This window comes from Salmo trutta, chromosome 9 (genome assembly GCF_901001165.1).
Source record: "Salmo trutta chromosome 9, fSalTru1.1, whole genome shotgun sequence".
In the NCBI taxonomy this organism is placed as follows: domain Eukaryota; kingdom Metazoa; phylum Chordata; class Actinopteri; order Salmoniformes; family Salmonidae; genus Salmo; species Salmo trutta.
In genome coordinates, this window is record NC_042965.1 from 46,494,562 (window position 1) to 46,506,819 (window position 12,258).

General features: G+C 43.2%; 1 protein-coding gene across 6 annotated transcripts in view; it reads left to right on the forward strand.

The window, feature by feature from the left end:
- Positions 1-12,012, forward strand: part of pias2 (protein inhibitor of activated STAT, 2) — a 24,019-nt gene extending 12,007 nt beyond the window's left edge. For all 6 annotated transcript variants that reach the window (XM_029763869.1, XM_029763866.1, XM_029763871.1 and 3 more), the window contains 4 exons: positions 4,726-4,859; positions 4,964-5,144; positions 6,613-6,752; positions 10,829-12,012. In XM_029763869.1, coding sequence (XP_029619729.1) covers positions 4,726-4,859; positions 4,964-5,144; positions 6,613-6,752; positions 10,829-11,070 — 697 coding nt within the window. In that variant the 3' untranslated portion in view covers positions 11,071-12,012. The remainder of the gene's footprint in view (positions 1-4,725; positions 4,860-4,963; positions 5,145-6,612; positions 6,753-10,828) is intronic.
- Positions 12,013-12,258: the final 246 nt, after the last annotated feature.

The following is a 12,258-nucleotide window of genomic DNA, read 5'->3' on the forward strand; positions in this document are numbered from 1 at the left end:
CCTGGGTCTGTCCTGTCTGTGACAAGAAGGCCCCCTACGAGAGCCTGATCATCGACGGGTTGGTACCTCTCTCTATAATAATTATTATAATAATACCTGGGTCTGTCCTGTCTGTGACAAGAAGGCCCCCTACGAGAGCCTGATCATCGACGGGTTGGTACCTCTCTCTATAATAATTATTATAATAATACCTGGGTCTGTCCTGTCTGTGACAAGAAGGCCCCCTACGAGAGCCTGATCATCGACGGGTTGGTACCTCTCTCTATAATAATTATTATAATAATACCTGGGTCTGTCCTGTCTGTGACAAGAAGGCCCCCTACGAGAGCCTGATCATCGACGGGTTGGTACCTCTCTCTATAATAATTATTATAATAATACCTGGGTCTGTCCTGTCTGTGACAAGAAGGCCCCCTATGAGAGCCTGATCATCGACGGGTTGGTACCTCTCTCTATAATAATTATTATAATAATACCTGGGTCTGTCCTGTCTGTGACAAGAAGGCCCCCTACGAGAGCCTGATCATCGACGGGTTGGTACCTCTCTCTATAATAATTATTATAATAATACCTGGGTCTGTCCTGTCTGTGACAAGAAGGCCCCCTATGAGAGCCTGATCATCGACGGGTTGGTACCTCTCTATAAAACAATGAACAAAAATAGAAACACAACATGTAAAGTAGTGATGCACCGATATGCCATTTTTGGCCGATACTAATATCCGATATTAAACATTTTGCATTCTAGTACAGTTAAATAGTTAACACACACACATGGACGCAGAGGTCTAAGGCACTGCATCTCCGTGCAAGAGGCGTCACTACAGTCCCTGGTTCGATTCCAGGCTGTATCACATCCGGCCGTGATTGGGAGTCCCATAGGGCGGCTCACAATTGGCCCAGTGTCGTCCAGGTTTGGCAGGGGTAGGCCGTCATTGTAAATAAGAATTTGTTCTTAACTGACTTGACTAGTTAAATAAAGGTTACACACACACCACACTGACCAAAAATATTTTTTGTTGGCATTTACGTTTGTCCCCATTACCAGTAAAACATAATCAAAACATATTTCTTTCACTTACTTGCTGTGCTGTTTCATTGTTCATTTGTTCAGTCGTTTCATTCTCAACCAGGATTTCTATGGAACGCCGTTTGGGTCTTTGTGTGTCAAAAAATATACTATTTAACACAATTTGACGTGTCAATTAAGCTTGTTGACCAAAAGGGACCTGAATATGACTGCACGTTACAAAATAATTTAACACGTTCTTTAATTTTTGACGTAGTTATTACACATTGATTACAATACCACTCATATTTCATATGTCACAATGATTCATCGATACGTCTGCTATGATGCTGTCAAAGTTGTCTCACGCACCTACAGTGCTGGTCATTAAAAAAAGCTAGCTAGCTCATGGATGCAAACAATGTTTTTCCCCAAAAACACAGCAAAATTACAATCTGTTTCAGTAGCTATATTTAGCTAGCTAACTATATAGCTAGGTGTCGTCTAAAATAACTCTAATTTATAAGACAGTTCTTATTTGATTAATGGAGGACCCATCTATGTGAAGCTAGCCACAATAAGGATTAGCCACAACAGTGGACTTTGCGGTTAGCCTTCAAAATAAAAGTATGGCATAATTCTATGATTTGTATTCACTGTCAGTGACATACTTTTATTTTGAAGGCAAACTGCAAATTCTACCATTGTGCCTAATCCTTATTGTGGCTAGCTTCACAACACATAACCCTGTCCTGTCGAGCATCACTAGCCAGATGAAGCTAGCTAGCTGGCTGCTTATAACGTTAGCTTTGGCAACAAGGTTAAGTAGCTGGCTAGCTATTTATTTTTATGAACTGAAGTTCAATTTCAATAGACGAACAACAAGTGGCAACCTAGCTAAAACTTACTCACAAGGATTCCTAAATCATTGCTAAGAATAATGAAAATGACTGCAGTTTTTACTGGTTGTTGTTTTCAGGCTGGTTGTATTGGTGCTAGCTAGGTTACCAAGCTAAAGCTAGCTACCCCAGAAGTTGCGGTAGAAAAAATGATGCTTTATTACCAACGCGGTATTGAAAACACATCGTTCGTTGCCGGTGTTTGCTTGTTTGCAAACTTTTTTGTACAGCTTTGACACTGTTTCTTTTTTTGACACGCAAAGACCCAAACTGCGTTCCATAGTATGTATTAATGTATGTATGTATGTATGTATGTATGTATGTATGTATGTATGTATGTATGTATGTATGTATGTATGTATGTATGTATGTCGTGAAGCTAATAGCAGTGACGCTATTACTGTGTAACTCCGGTAGGGCAACATCTGAAAAATAGCGCATTTGTTAGTGTGTACCGGTGCTCGACCAGTCAGCGAAAGCCGACATCAGCCACGACAGAGAACGATTGACTGTCAAGGGCAATGAATCCCATTATCTTGGCTTTAATGGATTTCGCTTTTTGAGTTGTCTCGCTGAAATGTTCTTACCCTTTCAAATGACTGCTGGACTTGATCCACACAGCAGACATTGTGGGCTAGGTTAGGAACTCTGTGTTGCACGTGTAGCGTAAAATTTTACGTGGTGTCATTACGTTATGTACCTACGTTATATAGGTACGCACATCAGTTTTGACATCGGTTTTGCACATCACCGTTAAACTAGACATGTTTAGTTGGCATGTTTAGCTAATATCGTCCGATTCCGATATGTTTACCGATGTATCGTGCATCCCTAATGTAAAGTGTTGGTCCCATGTGTCATGAGCGGAAATAAAATGCACAAAAAGCTTATTTCTTCCAAATTTTGTGCACAAATTTGTTTACATACCTGTTAGTGAGCATTTATTCTTTGCCAAGATCATCCATCCACCTGACAGGTGTGGCATCTCAATAAGCTGAATAAACAGCATGATCAGTTTTGTCAGACAACAGTATGTCGCAGATGTCTCAAGTTGAGGGAGCATCAATTGGCATGCTGACTGCAGGAATGTCCTCCAGAGCTGTTGCCAGAGAATTGAATGTTCATTTCTCTACCATCAGCAGCCTCCAACGTTGTTTTAGAGAATTTGGCAGTACGTCCATCCAGCCTCACAACCGCAAACCAGGTGTAACCACACCAGCCCAGGACCTCTACATCTGGCTTCTTCACCTGCGGGAGATCGTCTGAGACCAGCCACCCAGACAGCTGATGAAACTGTGGGTTTTGCACAACTGAAGAATTTCTGCACAAACTGTCAGAAACTGTCTCAGGGAAGCTCATCTGGCGTGCTTGTCGTCCTCACCAGGGTCTTGACCTGACTGCAGTTCGGCGTTGTAACCGACTTCAGTGGGCGAATGCTCACCTTCGATGGCCACTGGCACGCTGGAGAAGTGTGCACTTCACAGATGAATCCCGTTTTCAACTGTACTGGGAAGATGGCAGTACGTCCAACCGGCCTCACAACCACAGACCACGTGTTTGGCGTCATGTGGGCGAGCGGTTTGCTGATGTCAACGTTGTGAACAGAGGGCCCCATGGTGGCGGTGGGGTTATGGTATGGACAGGCATAAGCTACAGACAAGAAACACAATTGCTTTTTTATAGATGGTAATTTGAATGCACAGAGATACCGTGACAATATCCTGAGACCCATTGTGGTCATTCATCCACCTCCATCACCTCATGTTCCAGCATGATAATGCACAGCCCCGTGTTGCAAGGATCTGTACACAATTCCTGGAAGCTGAAAATGTCCCAGTTCTTCCATGGCCTGCATACTCACCAGACATGTCACCCATTGATCATGTTTGGGATGCTCTGGATCGACGTTTACAATAGCGTGTTCCAGTTCCCGCCAATATCCAGCAACTTCACACATTCGTTGAAGAGGTGTGGGACAACATTCCACAAGGTATAATAATAATGATGAAGATGACGATGATGATGACAACGATGATAATAACCATAATAATGATGATAATGACAATAGTATTGATGATGACGATGATATTAACACCAGGATATATCCTGTCTGTGATAAGGCTTCCTATGAGAGCCTCGTCATCGATGGGTTGGTACCTCTATTATTATTATTAGTAGTAGTAAAATAAGGAACCGTAGTAGTAGTAGAAGAAGAAGAAGAAGTCCGGTTATTGCAGTGGCAATGATTCTGTAAATATGTTGGAGTGTATTAGCTGAGGTAGAATAGAGACCTGAATGGTATTAATAGATATTATAACTGTTAGTGTATTAGCTGAGGTTGAATATAATGAATAGATATTATAACTGTTAGTGTATTAGCTGAGGTAGAATAGAGACCAGAATGGTATTAATAGATATTATAACTGTTAGTGTATTAGCTGAGGTAGAATAGAGACCAGAATGGTATTAATAGATATTATAACTGTTAGTGTATTAACTGAGGTAGAATAGAGACCTGAATGGTATTAATAGATATTATAACTGTTAGTGTATTAGCTGAGGTAGAATAGAGACCAGAATGGTATTAATAGATATTATAACTGTTAGTGTATTAGCTGAGGTAGAATAGAGACCAGAATGGTATTAATAGATATTATAACTGTTAGTGTATTAACTGAGGTAGAATAGAGACCTGAATGGTATTAATAGATATTATAACTGTTAGTGTATTAGCTGAGGTTGAATAGCATAGCTATTATGTCAGGTTGTTGGAACATGTCTGTTAGTGTATTAGCTGTCTGTCTCTCTGTCTGACAGGTTATTCATGGAGATTCTGAACGACTGCTCTGATGTGGATGAGATCAAGTTCCAGGAGGACGGGACCTGGTGCCCCATGAGACCAAAGAAAGAGGCCCTCAGTGTGTCCTCAACCTGTATCCCAAAAATAGAACGTAAGTCCTCCTATAGACATCAACCGTCTCTGCTATAAATACTGTATCTATAGGTATACCTACTGACTGATCCGTTACTCGATACTCATCTCTCCTCCCCCCAGCGCGTCTATGTGCCGTGGTCCCCTCCCACAGCGAGCTCAGCTCAACCAATAAGAAGGCAGACGTGATCGACCTGACCCTGGAGAGCTCGTCATCATCGTCGGAGGAGGAAGAGGAGCCTGATCCGCCACTGAAGAAGAGATGCCTCTACATGTCCAAGACAGAGGAGGTGCACACCAAGGGGTGAGATCAAATCAAATTTGATTTGTCGCATGCGCCGAATACAACAGGTGTAGGTAGACCTTATCGTGAAATGCTGACTTACAAGCCCTTAAACAACAATGCAGTTCAAGAAATAGAGTTAAGAAAATATTTACTAAATAAAGTAAAGTAATAAATATAATAATAATAATAATAACTGATCTTAACTAGTCGCTACTAGGGCTGTAGTGGTCATGACATTCTGTCAGCCGGTAACTGTCATGCAAATAACTGCCGGTCTCCCGGTAATTGACCGTTAATTAACAAACACTTTTAGCATCTCCGGGCTTCCACTCATACAAGCCAGGACCTTTAGAAAGTAGACAAATCCATTTAATATACACTAGTGATGCACCGATATTACATTTTTGGCCCGATACCGATGTCCGATATTTCAAATTTGAGCGGCCTTTTAAACATTCTAGTACATTTAAATAGTTAACAAACACACATGGACGCATCGGTCTAAGGCACTGCATCTCAGTGCAAGAGGCATCACTACAGTCCCTGGTTCGAATCCAGGCTGTATCACCTCCGGCTGTGATTGGGAATCCCATAGGGCGATGCACAATTGGCCCAGCGTCGTCCAGGGTAGGCCGTCATTGTAAATAAGAATTTGTTCTTAACTGACTTGCCTAGTTAAATAAAGGTTACACACACACCACACTGACCAAAAATATATTTTATTGGCATTTACGTTTGTCCCCATTACCAGTAAAACATAATCAAATCCGATTTTCTTTCACTTACTTGCTGTGCTGTTTCATTGTTCATTTGTTCAGTCGTTTCATTCTCAACCAGGATTTCTATGGACTATGGAACAAATGGAAGATATTGTGCTTTATTACCAACGCGGTATTGTAAACATCCTCCGTGGCTGGTGTTTGCAGACTGGTGTATCTTTTTAGACTATCTTTTTTGACGCGCAATGATGTTTGGTACTATATTTATTAAAGATCAAATTGAATCTCTTTTTAAATTAAAATAGCAAATTTGGGTGTAATCAATTAGCTTAATTTCTCAAGAGATCAAAATGATATTCCATCAAAATAATAATTTCAGGAAAGCTAATCTTATCTGTGTCTAACTATAAAAAAACGATTTCAGCATTTTTCCTGTTCTTTATGAAGGGGAACTAGTCTGTTTCTTCTGTATGTCAAATACAAGCAAGGGGTCATCTTCACTTGACTAGTTTTTTAAACTGAGACTCAGCGATAAAGATCCACAAGCAGCAGTGTAAATAACATTACGACGTAGAGCCCATGTCAGAGGCTGAACTTGTGAACGCCCGCAGGCGGCATCTGCCAAACTCTGCTGCAATGTGATAGCTGTGTGACTACAGCGTCGTCGACTCCTATAAATATTCAACTCTTGCTCTGTGCTTATTTGTTGTTGACGACGTTTACTTTGTTGTATTACGCTGAATCTACCCTGTGTTTCTAACCCTCAGACTGTTGACGTATCAGCCATCGACGGTGCGCCTCCCAAACGTCCAGGCCCTGGACACGCCATACCTGATGTCTTCACTCGCTGACTATACTGTCCCATTCCACCACTCCACCCTGTCCACCATCCCTACAGACATGCAGAGTAAGTCATCCTGTCCACCATCCCTATAGACATGTAGAGTAAGTCATCCTGTCCACCATCCCTACATGTAGAGTAAGTCATCCTGTCCTCCATCCCTATAGACATGTAGAGTAAGTCATCCTGTCCACCATCCCTATAGACATGTAGAGTAAGTCATCCTGTCCTCCATCCCTATAGACATGTAGAGTAAGTCATCCTGTCCACCATCCCTACATGTAGAGTAAGTCATCCTGTCCACCATCCCTATAGACATGTAGAGTAAGTCATCCTGTCCACCATCCCTACATGTAGAGTAAGTCATCCTGTCCTCCATCCCTATAGACATGTAGAGTAAGTCATCCTGTCCACCATCCCTATAGACATGTAGAGTAAGTCATCCTGTCCTCCATCCCTACATGTAGAGTAAGTCATCCTGTCCACCATCCCTACATGTAGAGTAAGTCATCCTGTCCACCATCCCTACATGTAGAGTAAGTCATCCTGTCCACCATCCCTACATGTAGAGTAAGTCATCCTGTCCTCCATCCCTATAGACATGTAGAGTAAGTCATCCTGTCCTCCATCCCTATAGACATGTAGAGTAAGTCATCCTGTCCTCCATCCCTACATGTAGAGTAAGTCATCCTGTCCTCCATCCCTACATGTAGAGTAAGTCATCCTGTCCACCATCCCTACATGTAGAGTAAGTCATCCTGTCCACCATCCCTACATGTAGAGTAAGTCATCCTGTCCACCATCCCTACATGTAGAGTAAGTCATCCTGTCCACCATCCCTATAGACATGTAGAGTAAGTCATCCTGTCCACCATCCCTATAGACATGTAGAGTAAGTCATCCTGTCCTCCATCCCTACATGTAGAGTAAGTCATCCTGTCCTCCATCCCTATAGACATGTAGAGTAAGTCATCCTGTCCACCATCCCTATAGACATGTAGAGTAAGTCATCCTGTCCTCCATCCCTATAGACATGCAGAGTAAGTCATCCTGTCCTCCATCCCTATAGACATGCAGAGTAAGTCATCCTGTCCACCATCCCTACATGTAGAGTAAGTCATCCTGTCCTCCATCCCTACATGTAGAGTAAGTCATCCTGTCCTCCATCCCTATAGACATGTAGAGTAAGTCATCCTGTCCTCCATCCCTATAGACATGTAGAGTAAGTCATCCTGTCCTCCATCCCTATAGACATGTAGAGTAAGTCATCCTGTCCTCCATCCCTATAGACATGTAGAGTAAGTCATCCTGTCCTCCATCCCTATAGACATGTAGAGTAAGTCATCCTGTCCTCCATCCCTATAGACATGTAGAGTAAGTCATCCTGTCCACCATCCCTATAGACATGTAGAGTAAGTCATCCTGTCCTCCATCCCTATAGACATGCAGAGTAAGTCATCCTGTCCTCCATCCCTATAGACATGTAGAGTAAGTCATCCTGTCCTCCATCCCTATAGACATGTAGAGTAAGTCATCCTGTCCTCCATCCCTATAGACATGTAGAGTAAGTCATCCTGTCCTCCATCCCTATAGACATGTAGAGTAAGTCATCCTGTCCTCCATCCCTATAGACATGCAGAGTAAGTCATCCTGTCCACCATCCCTATAGACATGTAGAGTAAGTCATCCTGTCCTCCATCCCTATAGACATGTAGAGTAAGTCATCCTGTCCTCCATCCCTATAGACATGTAGAGTAAGTCATCCTGTCCTCCATCCCTATAGACATGTAGAGTAAGTCATCCTGTCCACCATCCCTATAGACATGTAGAGTAAGTCATCCTGTCCTCCATCCCTATAGACATGTAGAGTAAGTCATCCTGTCCTCCATCCCTATAGACATGTAGAGTAAGTCATCCTGTCCTCCATCCCTATAGACATGTAGAGTAAGTCATCCTGTCCTCCATCCCTACATGTAGAGTAAGTCATCCTGTCCTCCATCCCTATAGACATGCAGAGTAAGTCATCCTGTCCTCCATCCCTACATGTAGAGTAAGTCATCCTGTCCACCATCCCTATAGACATGCAGAGTAAGTCATCCTGTCCACCATCCCTATAGACATGTAGAGTAAGTCATCCTGTCTTCCATCCCTACATGTAGAGTAAGTCATCCTGTCCTCCATCCCTATAGACATGTAGAGTAAGTCATCCTGTCCACCATCCCTATAGACATGCAGAGTAAGTCATCCTGTCCACCATCCCTACATGTAGAGTAAGTCATCCTGTCTTCCATCCCTACATGTAGAGTAAGTCATCCTGTCCTCCATCCCTATAGACATGTAGAGTAAGTCATCCTGTCCACCATCCCTATAGACATGCAGAGTAAGTCATCCTGTCCACCATCCCTACATGTAGAGTAAGTCATCCTGTCCACCATCCCTACATGTAGAGTAAGTCATCCTGTCCACCATCCCTACATGTAGAGTAAGTCATCCTGTCCACCATCCCTATAGACATGTAGAGTAAGTCATCCTGTCCACCATCCCTATAGACATGTAGAGTAAGTCATCCTGTCCTCCATCCCTACATGTAGAGTAAGTCATCCTGTCCTCCATCCCTATAGACATGTAGAGTAAGTCATCCTGTCCACCATCCCTATAGACATGTAGAGTAAGTCATCCTTTCCTCCATCCCTATAGACATGCAGAGTAAGTCATCCTGTCCACCATCCCTACATGTAGAGTAAGTCATCCTGTCCTTCATCCCTACATGTAGAGTAAGTCATCCTGTCCTCCATCCCTATAGACATGTAGAGTAAGTCATCCTGTCCACCATCCCTATAGACATGTAGAGTAAGTCATCCTGTCCTCCATCCCTATAGACATGTAGAGTAAGTCATCCTGTCCTCCATCCCTATAGACATGTAGAGTAAGTCATCCTGTCCTCCATCCCTATAGACATGTAGAGTAAGTCATCCTGTCCTCCATCCCTATAGACATGTAGAGTAAGTCATCCTGTCCTCCATCCCTATAGACATGTAGAGTAAGTCATCCTGTCCTCCATCCCTATAGACATGTAGAGTAAGTCATCCTGTCCACCATCCCTATAGACATGTAGAGTAAGTCATCCTGTCCACCATCCCTATAGACATGTAGAGTAAGTCATCCTGTCCACCATCCCTATAGACATGTAGAGTAAGTCATCCTGTCCTCCATCCCTACATGTAGAGTAAGTCATCCTGTCCTCCATCCCTATAGACATGTAGAGTAAGTCATCCTGTCCTCCATCCCTATAGACATGTAGAGTAAGTCATCCTGTCCACCATCCCTATAGACATGTAGAGTAAGTCATCCTGTCCTCCATCCCTACATGTAGAGTAAGTCATCCTGTCCTCCATCCCTACATGTAGAGTAAGTCATCCTGTCCTCCATCCCTACATGTAGAGTAAGTCATCCTGTCCTCCATCCCTACATGTAGAGTAAGTCATCCTGTCCACCATCCCTATAGACATGCAGAGTAAGTCATCCTGTCCTCCATCCCTATAGACATGTAGAGTAAGTCATCCTGTCCTCCATCCCTATAGACATGTAGAGTAAGTCATCCTGTCCTCCATCCCTATAGACATGTAGAGTAAGTCATCCTGTCCTCCATCCCTACATGTAGAGTAAGTCATCCTGTCCACCATCCCTACATGTAGAGTAAGTCATCCTGTCCTCCATCCCTATAGACATGTAGAGTAAGTCATCCTGTCCTCCATCCCTACATGTAGAGTAAGTCATCCTGTCCTCCATCCCTATAGACATGTAGAGTAAGTCATCCTGTCCTCCATCCCTACATGTAGAGTAAGTCATCCTGTCCACCATCCCTACATGTAGAGTAAGTCATCCTGTCCTCCATCCCTATAGACATGTAGAGTAAGTCATCCTGTCCTCCATCCCTATAGACATGTAGAGTAAGTCATCCTGTCCTCCATCTGTTTTTGCAGAACTTTGCATCCCTAGTTGTAGCTTTGATCTGCTTGTCCTGCCAATCAAACAATGACATGTTTTGTCTAAATGTCTGGTGAGAACCATGTCTGTGACGTAGCTGTGAGTCCAGAGGAGCAGCGTGAAACCATCTTTCCCCCTCCCTCCATCTCACCCAGGTCTGGATCTGTTCTCGCTGATCCAAGGAGACCCGCAGCATTACAGAGCTCCCATGTTCTTGGATAACCTGACCAGCAGCCTGCAGGGCGCCACCACCAGCGCCGGCCTGGTGTCCTCTTCTAGCCAATACGAGCCCAGCTCCCACCACACCACCACCTCTTCATCCTCCCATGAGACTGGGGTTATCACTGGAGGAGGAGGAGGGTCTAACATCATCTCAGACATCATCTCATTGGACTGAGCTTCTGGTTCCCTGAGAGCTCATTGGACTGATCTTCTGGTTCCCTGAGAGCTCATTGGACTGAGCTTCTGGTTCCCTGAGAGCTCATTGGACTGATCTTCTGGTCCCTGAGAGCTCATTGGACTGATCTTCTGGTCCCTGAGAGCTCATTGGACTGATCTTCTGGTCCCTGAGAGCTCATTGGACTGATCTTCTGGTCCTTGAGAGCTCATTGGACTAAGCCTCCTATTAGACACATGTGCTTGTATGAAATGACGTTTACAGTTTGGATCCCAAAATGTGGTGATTTAAAAACAAATGAAGATAGTTGTGGAAGACATTTTTAAACGATAGATTTTAAACGTTTTCATGCTTTTTCTCCGACGACGGGGGTTTCAGAACTGTTCCATGAAGGACTCCGGTAGGTTACACATGACCTTCCTCGAGGTAAGGTGGCTTTCAAGGAGAGGAGGAAACTCTGCCATTCACCTACAAACGAATTTACATCTCCTTGACCACTCATCGGTTTCCGGGTCACAGAGGAGAGAGGATGGATTCCCCACCCCCAAAAAAATAGTAAAAAGCCTATTTTGACTGAGTTGGCCCCCCACACACATTCTGACCTGTGGAAGAGAAGGGGATTTTACCCAGTCTGTTCTTCACATGATGTGGAAGTTTTTTTATTTTTTATTGGATGAGTTGACATGGAAGCATTCCGCAGGAAGTGGGACAATGCGGGGGGGGGGCTTCCCCTTCAGTCACAGCAATAATACAGAATTTTACAGATCGACTGACTCTGTACACGGTTGAAAGTGTATCTAAAACATGGCTCCATTAGAAATTAGATATTTGGGGGGGGGGGAATCCATGAATTGGAGGTACCATTTTGTTTTTTTGTACAAATTATCAAAAATGATACAAACTAGAGCGTTGAGTGTTTATAAAATGGCATATTTCTCAGCATTTTGAAAATCTGTTTTGTATTTGAGTTTGACCTTGTTGTGTGTGTGTACCGTCTAATTCTTTTCGCCGTCTTGGCCGCCTTTTGTTCTGTGTGTAAAATTGTATACGAGTTAATGTCCTCAAATGTTTTCCGTCCCACGAGTCCCAACTTTTTAACATTTTAAGTTTGTTGGTTTTGAAGGTTAAGTAGGATATTTTAACACCATTACATAGCTACATGTTCACAGAACCAAATGTAATGCGAAG